General features: G+C 39.1%; 1 protein-coding gene across 1 annotated transcript in view; it reads left to right on the top strand.

The window, feature by feature from the left end:
- The window catches only part of LOC126229628 (putative ankyrin repeat protein RF_0381), a 243,671-nt gene that overhangs the window by 52,625 nt on the left and 177,830 nt on the right, over positions 1–13,216 (top strand). The window contains exon 3 of the mRNA XM_049942370.1: positions 6,726–6,926. Within this exon, the coding sequence (XP_049798327.1) occupies positions 6,726–6,926 (201 nt within the window). The remainder of the gene's footprint in view (positions 1–6,725; positions 6,927–13,216) is intronic.

The raw sequence follows: 13,216 nt of genomic DNA, 5'->3' as shown, positions 1-13,216 counted from the left end.
TTCCAATAATGATCATCATCTATTGTGACATTAGGATAAGACTGTGAACTGTGTTATTTCCTATTGACATTTACTGTGCATATTTTATTTGAACTGATATGATTATCTACTAAGAAGGACAGTGTAATGAGTGACTGGTACAATGGCTATATTAATTATTTACTTGCCATGCATGAATAATTGTACTTAATTACATCTGTATTAGGTAAGTGCACTTGAATTATATTGGTTGATATCAGTGCACTGTGTGGATATCCGATTACCTGTACTGTAATTATGATTGTTGAGACTCACTGTGATCATAAACAGTAGTTCATTCGACATCTGAGTGCAAGTAAACTGTCTGAACTGCTTATCTAGTGTAGACTACATTATTGACAATAGCCTACATTCAGCACTATCCTTAAGCATTTGTTTTTATGCTTGACGTGTTATGCTTTGCAAATACTTGCACCAGTTTGCAGTATGCAAACGGGATGTCTGGTTAAGTCATCCCTTCTGATAAATTTCCCCCGACCTGAGGTTATGGCTACTTTTCCAAACTCTACCACTTCTCCTACACCTCTCCAGTCCTTATCCTTCATCCCTGTTCCTTCCCCTCCAACTCTTCTGCCAGAAGAAGAAGCCATTGTCTCTCAATGCTTGCGTGTGCAAAAACATTTTTTTTTAAATATGTGTGTTCTACTGCCACTTGGTGAGTAGATTTTTTATGTATCCATTTACATGATATGTATCTATCTATCTATCTGAAGTTCTTGAGTTCTGTGGTGACTAGAGCACATATCCTCGCATGCAGAATACACATAATAGAAACTTGAGTTTAATAATGAGAGTATGTCTGACATAGGTGTTAGTCATTAGCTCTCAAAACCTGGACTGAGTATTTCATGACTGAGATCATCTTATAGAGATTGGTGTAGGAATAAACTGTAATGCTTTGAAATTTGGCTGCGTTGGTTACTGCATGTATGTGAGCAGTAACAACTTTTTTTCATAAAAATGATTTACTGCATGCCGTTATTCCATATTACATTACTGATCAAAAATATGCAATATACAGGGTGAGTCACTTGACTTATCTTCATTCACCTTGCTGAACTGAATATGGTGCATCTTTCTGAAATCAAGACTGAGGCCATTTGCAGAAAACAATCAATAATACTTTTAAGAATATTGTTTAATATTTCTTCTGTTGCTGTTTGTAAGTTGGAATTGATTACAATGATTTCTCTCCACTTAGAAAAATTTCCTCAGTTTACATTTGTTGAAATAGTAAATATAGACTTCTGCATAATTTTTGTTAGATATGACATTAAATGCTGGTGGGATATACTGCTGATTCCATAAAACCTCCATTTATGTATGAGGACATTTTGATTCACACAGTCAATAGCCTTAGATAGGTCACAGAAAATACCACCCAGTGTTATTTTGTTATTTAAAGCTCATAAAATTTGGTGAGTGAACGTGTAAATGTCATTCTCAGATGATCAACGCTTCTGAGTTCTAAAGGGTTGGCCTGCATCAACTTCTCAAAGATTTTGGAAAGTGATGTCAGTAGGGAAATGGGTGAGCTCTTATTGAAATTGATGGGTTTAACAATGGCATATTTCAAATATATCTGGAAAAATGATCAGAGTTAGTGATGCATTACATATTTCAGGAAATAGAGGAGTTATTATGTGGAAACAAGTCTTTACTGCTCTGTTGGAAACATCATAATATCAGGAAGAGCTCTTATTTTTGACAGAATATACAATTTTCTTAATTTCATAAGGGGAAGTTGGTAAATGTAATCAAATTTTATGGGAGTTGCTTTTTTTAACATGCTGCTTTGATTACTATCTTGAATTGCTTGGTCCTATATTTTGTAGTACAGTTAAGAAATGATTATTAAACATATCTGTTAGCTGTGACTGATCGTTTATAGCTCTCCCATGCAAATCAATCATGATTTTATCATGTTCTTGTCAAATTATTGATTTCTGACATAATGTGCATGTTCCTTGATGTTTTAATATCTTTTCTTGGTAATTTTGTGCAGTTTTTGTAATGAGCAACTAGTGCAAAATCTTTACTTGCTCTTGCCAACAGATACACTTTCATTTTGTTTCACAAGATACTATAATCCCTCTACTGACCCATGACTTTTTACATGACTGTGTAAAGTCTTTTCTGATCAACTGATGAGGAAAGTTATTTTCATATATTGATAAGAATTTATCATGGAACAAATTAAGTTTTATGTCATCATTGGAGGAGCCCAGATGCAAAAGCCATGAAATGAATTTTTTGTCAATTTTGAGTTGAGTTCTCTGTCATATAAATTTTTTCCAGCACCTATATGATGGAATAAGTATCAGAGTGCAAAACCCACTATAAACCATAGAAAGTAGCTTTAGAAAATCATGTTCAGTTGCAAAAACTGCCATCTGCATGTTCTCTTTGGGTGCAAAGCCCACTAAATGTCCAGTGTTTGCAAAACCCGCCAAGTTCAAAATGCCATGTCAGGATGCAAAGCACCCGAACTGACATCAGACTTACCAATCTAGACATTTTAAGCTAAATTTCAGTTTGTTAGGGTTAGAAGGGATATTTTTCTTAGTCAGAGTTAGGTTAGCTGCGCTGTAGTGAACACTTATGCAACAGTGAGGCTCTTACTGCTGACGCAGTTTCGAAATAGATGCCAGTAAGCACAGCTCAGGTGATCAGCTGTATGTGTGTTGAAGTATTTGCATGAGTGTTTTGAATAAAATAAGTGATTTAATGGGCAGTTTAAATGCAGAAGATATTAGAAATGAAGTGGGAGTAATTGAAATGTAGGAATTCTGCAAGAAATAGAACCTGTAGTAGTAGTTGAAAATGACGAGAACAGTACCGAGAGCAACACCTCCCAGAAAAGGAAGTGGTGTTATGATCAATGGAAAAGAAGTGTTTCCAAAAAAGGAAGGTAAGAACATGAAAAGTATTATTAAAGCAATGTTATGCAATGAAAACCGTGGTGACACTAATTGTTATGACATATGCGGAAGGCTTGGTGAAAGTGACTTGTAACTGGCATTTCCACATTCAAAAAGCAAAAAAATTCATATTCATGAAAAGCAAAAACAAGAAGATTTGACTTGTTCATGGAGAGCCCTTCAACAGTTTTGAAGCTGGACATGGTAAGAGTGTCCTGACAAGAGGAAAAAATTTCAGCAAAGGAAATGGCCCAACACCAATCACAGCAGGTACAGAACTTTCAGAAGGCAAATTTGGAGATGTCAAAAAGCTGTTGTAGCTCTACTTTCGTGTGAACCCTGTTGGTTCACTATAAATTTTGTCCCAGGCCATCTTATGTAAACTATTACTAAACATATATCCTAGAGTCATTAATTATTGTAACTTACTTCCAGTGCGGGGAATATATCTGTAAGGCTCTATCTTATTTATCCTAATTAATTGTGCTTCATTGTCTGAGAGAGAATTTCTTATTGGGTATACAGTTATTTTCTTGCTTTGGGCTTCATCAAAGAAAACATTATCGATCAGAGTTATATTGTCTTCATCCACTTGTGTTTGTGAGTTAACTTCTGAGAACAAATTGTAGGATGCAAAACAAGTTGCCAGAGCATTTTCCATATCAGAATCATTTAGAAAATCTATGACGAAACCACCACAGACTGTTAACTGCTTGTTGTTATCAAATAGATAGCACAGTAAGGACTCCATGTGACTCATACACTTTAGGATTTCCCAGTTGTGACAGGTATACAGTTACAATTAAAAGTGAATATTTTTCAGTATTAATTCACAAGCATACATCCTATGTGCTTTTCTCTACAAAATCTCATTGTATCAATGTTTTTGAACTAATGTTCTGTGTTTATATACTGCCTGGCAAAATTGCCCTCAAGCTACAACATTATACATACACACGCATTAACTTCCTGCACCTTTGACCCAGTCATCGGGTCACTTTCATAACACATTTTATGCCAGTCACATGGAAGAAGACGATTTCTCAATTTGTGCATGCACGTTCCTTTCTGACATTCTCACAGCCTAGCTGCCAGCACTACCTCAGTGTACCTGAGAGCCCGCGGCCCACCGAACATTGGTTGGGGTGAGGAAGCACGCTTCTGATGTTTGAGCTAAGTACAGCTATTGACATGGTACACACGTGCCATTTATTTTACATTTTATGTGAGTCTTTTGCCCTTTTGGGCATTCTGTATTAATGTTGGACCATGCCTCTTTAGGCATTAGTGTGTTCCAAAGAAGGGGTGGTTATCCGCCCTGAAACCTAGGTTAACACCCGGTTTCTATTTGCAGTCAAGGTGGATTCTTTATAATCATTAAATTATTCACGATTTCTGACATGCTACAGTGTTAAAAGCTTACACCTGATGTCTTCCCACAACATCACTGTGACTCTCCAGTGTTGAATATTTCTGGCTGATGATCATCCAGGATAATGCAATGCCCAGAGTCACCACTGCACACAATTTGATGCCATTCATCAGCAGCCCATGCTTCCTAGCCATGATATCACTCCAAACACAGCCATTTGCGTTGTGTTAATGGCAGTCTATGCATGGGACAGTAATTCCCCAGTCTGGCTACTGCTAGTCTACAACAAATGGTGCACAAAAACATAGAATGTTGCAGGGAACTCATTACTTGTTCTCAGATGGGAGGTGCAGATGCCAAGAGGTTAAGATGTGCTTGGCACACAGTATGGTGATCTCCCCTTGTGGATTTAATTGACCAGAACTTTGACAACAAGTATGCCTGCCCTCACACTCCTGTGCAGTCCAGCATCAGGCCATTGTTTATCTGAATGCTCCACAAATATGGATATGCAGCTGGCTAGGTGGACACCCACAATGACACTCATTTATAACACTGTCAGGTGCTGATAATGCTGTCTCACATGGGTATGCAGCATCTCCATGTCCTTCACAGTGATCTGTCAATATCTGATGTTGCTCAAGCACCTTATATACCCTACCAGTCCTGGTAACATTAAAAAGCACAAACAACTCTAATGCATCCTGGTAACTGGTCTACCTGTCACAGAGAACGGCAACTCTGATCATTTTTGTAGCCTCCGACAGTGTGCATATGTACAAAGTTACACCAGCACCCAGCCATATTTTCTGAGTACTAAATTTTTTTGTCAGGCAGTGTGTATGTGATGACTCATGGTTTTCATGTAATAATTCCCAGTGAGAAAGATAGTAGAATGTAATCAAATAACTTCTCTAACCATCTAGCTCTGTGGTGCTCTGATAGGCACAGGATGTGTAAGTTATCTTTCCAGAGTTCTTTAAAGTTTCCAGACAAACAAACTCTTCTGTTTTATTACTCAGTCCCCTGATATTCTGATGAAATAAGCTAACCTTACTTTTCTGTTCATTCTTAATCATTCATGAGCCTTTTCTATTTTTGTAACTTGTATCACAAGAGGCTGCCTGAAATCTGACACCAACCTAAAAAAGAATAATAATATACGAATATTAACAATGTGAAAAGGATAGACAGCTACTCATCACATACAGGAGGCACTGAGTCACATGAGCTAGGCACCAATGCAGGAACAGTGTGTGGTACTGGATTCTGGCTAATGATAGAGAGACTTTTCTGTATTGGTGCAGATGGAAGGAGCAAGGATCCATAGTGTAGGTGTAAAAAACCATAAAAATATGTGGGGAAAATCACAGAAAGGTTGAAATGGATGAGGTATGGGGAAAAAAGGTGAAACCTGAGGGAGTAGGGTCTATAGTGAAAGGCAAAAACAAACTAAAATCTATGTGAAAGCATTATGAGATCAAAAAGAAAACAAACAGAAAGATAATAATAATGGGACGCAGACAGGAGGTGTGCTGTGTGAAGAGAGGGGCAGCAGGTGTAACTGGAGTAGGTGAGTTCACTACGTGTGTCCTGTAACAATAGAACAGAGAGGGAGAGAGAGAGAGAGAGAGAGAGAGAGAGAGAGAGAGAGAGAGAAAGAGAAAGAGAAAGAGAAAGAGATAGGGGGGGAGGGTCAGTTGTCAGGTATGGGGTTCAGCAAGGTACATGTGGCACAGGAAGATATAGAAAATCAGAGGAAAATACATCTGAGGTAGGAAGGGTGGTCAATTTGGAGGTCCAGGAATAATAGCATCACCGAGTATAATGTGGGACATGGAACACTGGGCTAGCAGTCCATGATGTCACGAAGCTGTGTGTTGCATTTGGATGATATCATTGACACATGGTGACTCAAAATTCAAATTGTTTGTGGTTTGGAAGGTGACAGTTGGTTTATGTCTCTTCAACGTAAGTGCTGGCCAACTATTATGTCTCATTTTAACAATAACATGCAGTTTTTTCCTTCACTCAGAGAACTATTTCAATCAACTGATCAACTAAAGTATTTATTATTATTATTATTAACTCTGTCCATGGAATTTTAAATTTTAAGAAAGTGAAGCATACAATACACGGGAATAATCAAGCTCTGCGAACTGTTATATCCTTCTATCCTTCATTTTTGTGGCAAAAATCACTGACTGTAGCACTAGTCAACAAATGAGATAAGGTAATGGTAATTGTGTTGTCCTTCTCTTTTTTTTAACTACCATCATTTCTTGTAAATACAGCTTATGTTAATAATTTTGCAATGATTGTCATTTTTACAGCATTTTAAGACTCATTTATTATTTATTTACTGTGGCCTTTGTTGGTTTTTGCATGTATAGGCATTAAAAGAACTGATATCAAAAGGTGCCAATTCAAATGCAGAAGTTCGCAGTGATGAGCCACTGCTGTTATGTGCTGCTGTCTACAATGAAGTGGAAATCATCAGATATCTGCTGAAAGATGCCCAAGTTCCAATAGAATCACGTAATAAACGTGGTCACACAGCTTTTTTGACTGCAGCATCATGTGGAAGTCTGGATGTGAGTTCCATTAGAAATGATATATGTTATCATCTTTGATACTGGTTTATTTATTTTTTATTTATGAGGTTAAGTTAATAAGTATCTGGACTTCTGTTCTAAACATCTTTAGGTGGGCAGTATTGCTTAGCAGTACTGCTAGATGTCACCATTCTCTTCACTTGTGGCTGGTTCCAGTATTATCACATTAATTTGTTTTGTCCTTATGTGAAGTAATGTGACTGTGCCACCCTCATTTGCACTGATGAAGAAAAATGTTATATAATCAGTTTTTTGTGGTTGGAATGTATACCAGAAGCTGAAACCTATGGAAGACATACAGTACAATAGGGGAGGGGGGCAATATTTTATTATGGGCAAGTTTTATCAGTGGACTGAACAATTTAAAAGTCACATATAGGATGGGGAAAGAGCAGGGAATCCAGTAATATCCACTACTGATGCCAATATCAAGCAGGCCCCTTCCATTTTTTTGAATAATCTATGAGTGACTGTTGATGAAATGGCACCAAACGCAAATTAATCATGGTGCTTCAAATGACATCATCCATTACAGGTTAAATCATCATAAAGTCTGAATGAGACTCAATAAAGAGTGTAAACATAAGTGTGTGAGAATCTGACAGTAACTATTGGACTGTCATGCTACTGAAGATAAAATGTTTTTATAAAGAATCAACACAGAGAATGAAACATTGACTTTTGCATTTGAACCAGAGAGTGAACATCAGAGCATGGACTAAAATGCTCCAGATTTCCAGTCAAAATGAAACCTATGAGTCAAACCTGTGCAGGAAACGTGATGTTCACAGTTTCTTGCTGTGCACAAGAGCCTATTACCTGGAAAAGGGATTAACAGTAAATGGTGAACATTACAGTGATGTAGTTTACAGTGAGTTGAAACCTAGATTTTGAAATGATTGCTGTGATTTATTGTTTGTTGGAATTAATATGTGCATCCTCATACCACCACCCACACCATTCATTGTCTTCAGAATTTGCATTTTTAGGTGTACTGCCTACAATTAGGAGGTAACCCCATTAAATATTCATTTTTCTAGTGTGCTAGAAGATGGTTTAAGATGCGGCTGATTCACTTCTGAAGAAAAAGTGCAGGAGGTGGTGCATAAGTGGCTGGAATACTTCTGATTTTTTAAAATGATAATGATGTTGGAAAGCTTGTGCAATAATGGGCTAAGTGCATAAAATTGGGATGACTATGTCAAAAAATTATGTCACTGTAAATTTTGTAGTACTATTGTAATAAATTAGAAAAATGATGTGCAGAACTTTGTGACTTTCCTTCGTATGACTTAACTGGGTAAGTGCAAGAGACTGTTGTATTTGCATTGCAATGCATTGCTTCACAACCCTTCAGCAGATTCTAACTACATGACCCTAACCTGTCCTTTACAGAACTCTAGGCTCTCTGTTCCCTAAAAGCTGATGACCACATCATTATCCCCCCATCAGACAAGGGAGTGCTACATGACCAGTGCGAGTATGTAAGAAAGGGGCTACAACAGCTGTCTGACACCTCTACATACATCATCTGCCATCAGGATACCATCCCTGTGATACAAACTGACTTGCAGTCCCTCGTTAAAATCTCTGGCCCCTCACAAAGACTAACCGAGCAATCTGTAGGACTTCTTTCCCCACGCAATCCCAGCAACACCATCTTTTACTTTATTCCTAAGATCCACAAACCCTATCACTCTGTGCCAATATTGTTATGGGTCACTTGGAGGGGGCTTTCCTAGGATCCATAAGCCTTCAGCCCCTTGTTTGGTTTAGATACCTATGGACTCATGGTGAGGCTGACATGATAAAGTTCTTGGAACTTCTAAATATGTTCTCGTAATTAAATTTCACAAGCTCCTACTCCAAATTCCATGCCACTTTCCTTGATGTTGACCTCATCCTCACCAAAGATCAGCTGTACTCTTCTATTCACATTAAAAATACTAACAAATAACAGTTCTTACATTTTGACAGTTGCCTTCCTTCCCATGTCAAACATTTTCTCCCATACAGCCTTGGCATTGGAAGCTAATGTTCTTGTTCAGATGCAGACTCTTTTCACCAGTACACCACCTCAGCCTTCACTGGACATAATTACCCCCCAGTCCAGTTGAAAATCAGATTTTCCAGTCCATCACATCCTATCCTGAAAAAAAAAAAAAAACAAAGGAGTACACCTCTTGTCACTGAGTATTATCCTGGTCTTGAATGTATTAATCAGCTTCTTCAAGACTCAGACATCCTAAAATTATGCCCTGAAATGAGGTCCATTCTGTGTAACATATCGCCCACGACACCTAGAGTAGGTTTACGTTACCCTCCCATCTCCACAATATCCTTGTCCAACACCGTGCTCTTTCTGCACACGTATCCCTATCCTATGGCTACTATCCTGTCATCATCCCTGTAGCAAGATTTGCCGTATGCACCCTCCTACCAATACCTCTGCCAGCCCTGTAACAGGCAAAACATATACTATCAAAGGGAGAGCCACCTGTGAAACAACACGTCATCTACCAGCTGTTCAGCCTTTTACATTGGCATGACTAGCGCCAAGTCATCCGTTAGGATGGATGGGCATAGGCAGAGGGTGTATACTGGCAACATACAGTATCCTGTCTCAGAGCATCCTCTACAACATGATAGTTGTGACAGTGGTGCCTGTTTCACTACACGTGCCATCTTCATTCTTACTTTGGACACCAGTTTCTCAGAACTCCTCAGCTGGGATCTGACATTACAACATGTCCTTGGTTCTCGCCACCCACCTATGCTTAATATATGTTAGTTTCTTTAGTCTCAGCATTTCTTCACAGTAACTATTGATTTCTTCAGTGCCTTTTAGTTTTATATGTCTTTCATTTTCTTACCTGTCTATTCCCCCCCCCCCCCCCCCTTTTCCCTCAGTCCTCCCCCCCCCCTCCCACCTCCCCCACCCACCTCTATCACATAAAATGCACTTAGCTTTCTGCTCTTATTAACTTGTGCACAATGTTTTGCGAATAATGTCTGTCTTCCACCTTTGAGCTCTCAGGTTTATGAAATTTTGTCTGGTACAGTCCCCAACAATCATTCTTTCCTTCTCAGCCCATCTGGTAAGTCTTTCCTGACTGAGGGTTCTGGGTGACTTTTCCAAACTCTCTCCATTTCCTAAACCTCAGCAGTCTTATTCCTTCACTCTTCTTCCTTTCCCTTCAAACCTTCTGCTAGAAGAAGGAGCCACTGACTCTGAAAGCATGGAAATTAAAATACCTTTATATGTGTGCTATCCTGCCACTACTCGGTGATTAGATTTTATATCTGTTCAATTACATTATATTTTCTTAATGCTGTCTGTTGCTCAATGTTTTTCTTTTTTTAATTTTGAAATTGGTTCAGAGGCTATTTGATGTCCATCACATGGTTGAAATATGACTTCCACAACACAGAGAAAGATTGGCAGTTGGTATCACAATGTCACTTCTATTTTGGGAGATGCACAAAATTTGTGTAGGTGGCCACCCCTAAGAGAGAGAGAGAGAGAGAGAGAGAGATGGAGATGAGGCTTGTTCCCCCACCCTGTTCTTCTCTGCTTGGGTGGTTTAAACTTTTGTTTGTTTATGCTCATGGCAGATTGCAACATTATTGTCCTCAAACTCGACTGTGTTTTAAAGCTTCTAGCTTACACTGAGTGTTGTGTTCATTGTTATCCATTTTACATTGTTTTCTTTACTATTATGTATTATTTACTTTGTTTGGACTATGATGAAATTGGCTGCACGGATAGTGATAAAAGATGAATGAATAAACTGAAAACCATTTTAAAAGTATTTGGCGAATTTAAAAATATAGCTATTGTTGACAGTTTACTGTCCATCAGATTTAGTGAACTATTTAACCACTCATATATTGTTTAATATGTTGATTTTGCCTTTCTGAACCCAAGTTGATACGGCTGCATATCTGTCATAAATGGAAATCTGTGAGGACTTTCAGCATTGTTTTCATGTGAGATTTTTTGCCACCAACATAAAATGTGATGCTAGTTGTTTTGACTGTACTGGCATTCTCACTGTCAGTATACAATCTTGGAAGAAAGAGTATCTAATCTTGAAAGTTTGTGTGGGTTCGTTGATTGCACAGTAAGGGTTAGGACAATATTGACATTCAGTTTACAGTAGTAAGGCTATAATTATGTCAGAAGACCAGATACAGTTAACCCTGCTAAATCAGTTTAAACAGTCAGGAGGCTATGTAAACAACAGTATTATAGAAAGGATAGATTACTGCTCACTATAAAGATGACACATTGAGTTGCTGACAGGCATACTGAAAAGCTTTCAGCAGTAGCTTTCTTCAGAAAAGAAAAATGCACACACATTCATACAGGCAAACACATCTCACACACATGGCACAGTTGTTCACCATCTCCAGCTGCTCCAGTGACACTCTGGCCAGAGTGGCCAGAGAAAGGTCATGTGTGTTGAGATGTGCTACCTTGTGTGAATTAACATGCCAGCTTGTTGCATACATTATCTATCAGGGAGACATCTGTGTATCTTGCTGGCCACAGGAGTACTTCATCATCACACAAGACAGTTAATAGAGACATGTTCCTCGTGTGGATGAGCATTTTCCTGTTGAAAAATGGCACCACAATACTGCTGCATGAGGGGTAACACAGGATGATGCAGGACACACATGATGCATCTCTGTGCTGTCAGAGTTCCTTCAGTCATTGCCAGCCATGACCTGAAGTCATAGACAGTGGCTCCCCATACCGTGACATGAGGAGTAACGCTGCTGTGCCTGTACAAACCATTGAAAGTTGGGGCCTCTCCCCAGGTCACCACCATGTTCACTGATGATGGTTATCAGGAATAGTGCAGAACCATCATTCTTCACCAAACTCAATGCAATGCCCATCCATGCTTGCCATTCATAGTGCCATTCCAAACACAGCTGTTTACATTGTAGTGTTAGCAGTAGCCTGTGTGGGGCACACTTCAGCTACTGCTGGTCTCCAAACAGAGGTGTGGGATGGCACAGAATGTTGCAGGGAGCCCGTTACTTGTTCTCTGATGGCAGGAATAGATGTGAAGGTGTTACAATGTGCTTGTTGCATAATACAGCCATTCACCATTGTGGTGGACAGACGTGTTCAACTGAAACTTTGACAATGATTATGGCTGCTGTTATGTCTCCATGCAGTCCAACATTGTGCCACTGTCATATTAGACTCCTCCACAAATCTGAATATTGGACAATTTGACCAGTTGATCAAATGAAGATCCTCAATGAAGCACCTTTCAACTCTGCTAGGCGCTGATAATGCTGTCTCAGATGAGTATGTGGCATCTCCATGCCCTGCATAGTCAACACTCAATGTCTGATGCTGTTCACATCCCTTATGCACCCAATCAAGTCTGTTAACAACACTAAACATGAACAACACTAATGCACTCTACGTGTTGCACACAATTGCAGTTCTAGTCACTTACATGCCTGCTGATGGTGTGTGTGTGTGTGTGTGTGTGTGTGTGTGTGTGTGTGTGAAGTTACATTGACATCCAGCCATGTCTTCTGGCTGCTTCACTTTTCACTACCTTCACATGGCGCATATAAACACCAAGTTTCTATCAATAGTTCCTCCTCTCAAACTTTTAAAATGTGCTGATGATCTGTCTCAATAATGATCTGAATGGTGACACACTCCCTACAACTGACACCCCCACCCCCTTGACACCTACTTCATTGCTCACATGTTTCTTTTACTTCATTATCCAATAGCTCTCAATGTTCAGATTGTGTGTTGTGTAAACTCATATCTCAGTGTATATGTTACATGTAATAATTATTTTGCCTGTTACTGAGGCCATTAAAAGTGTCTTATAGATCTACAACAACAATATTATGAAAAGAATAAATTACTACTCTCTGTAAAGATGACACATTGAGTTGCAGACAGGCACAATAGAAAGACAGTTACACATTTGGCTTCCAGCTGAAGCCTTCTTCAGCAAAGGAAAAACACACACATTCATTCATACAAACAAGGAGACCTCATGTGCACATGACTGCCATCTCCAACAGATCAGTCTGAAATTCAAATGTCGTGTAGAATGCAAGCAGCAATCTAGAGGGGTTGGAGAGGAGGAATGAATAGCAGGGTAAGGGTGGGGGAGAAAAGAGCACTATTTGGTGGAGTGTGCAGGGACTAGACTGCCTACAGATGCAGTGTTGGGAGACTATTTGGCAGAGAGGTGGGGGTGGGGAGGAAATGAAGA

Source organism: Schistocerca nitens, unplaced genomic scaffold, assembly GCF_023898315.1.
Source record: "Schistocerca nitens isolate TAMUIC-IGC-003100 unplaced genomic scaffold, iqSchNite1.1 HiC_scaffold_376, whole genome shotgun sequence".
Lineage (NCBI taxonomy): Eukaryota > Metazoa > Arthropoda > Insecta > Orthoptera > Acrididae > Schistocerca > Schistocerca nitens.
This window is presented reverse-complemented; position numbering and strand designations above follow the sequence as displayed.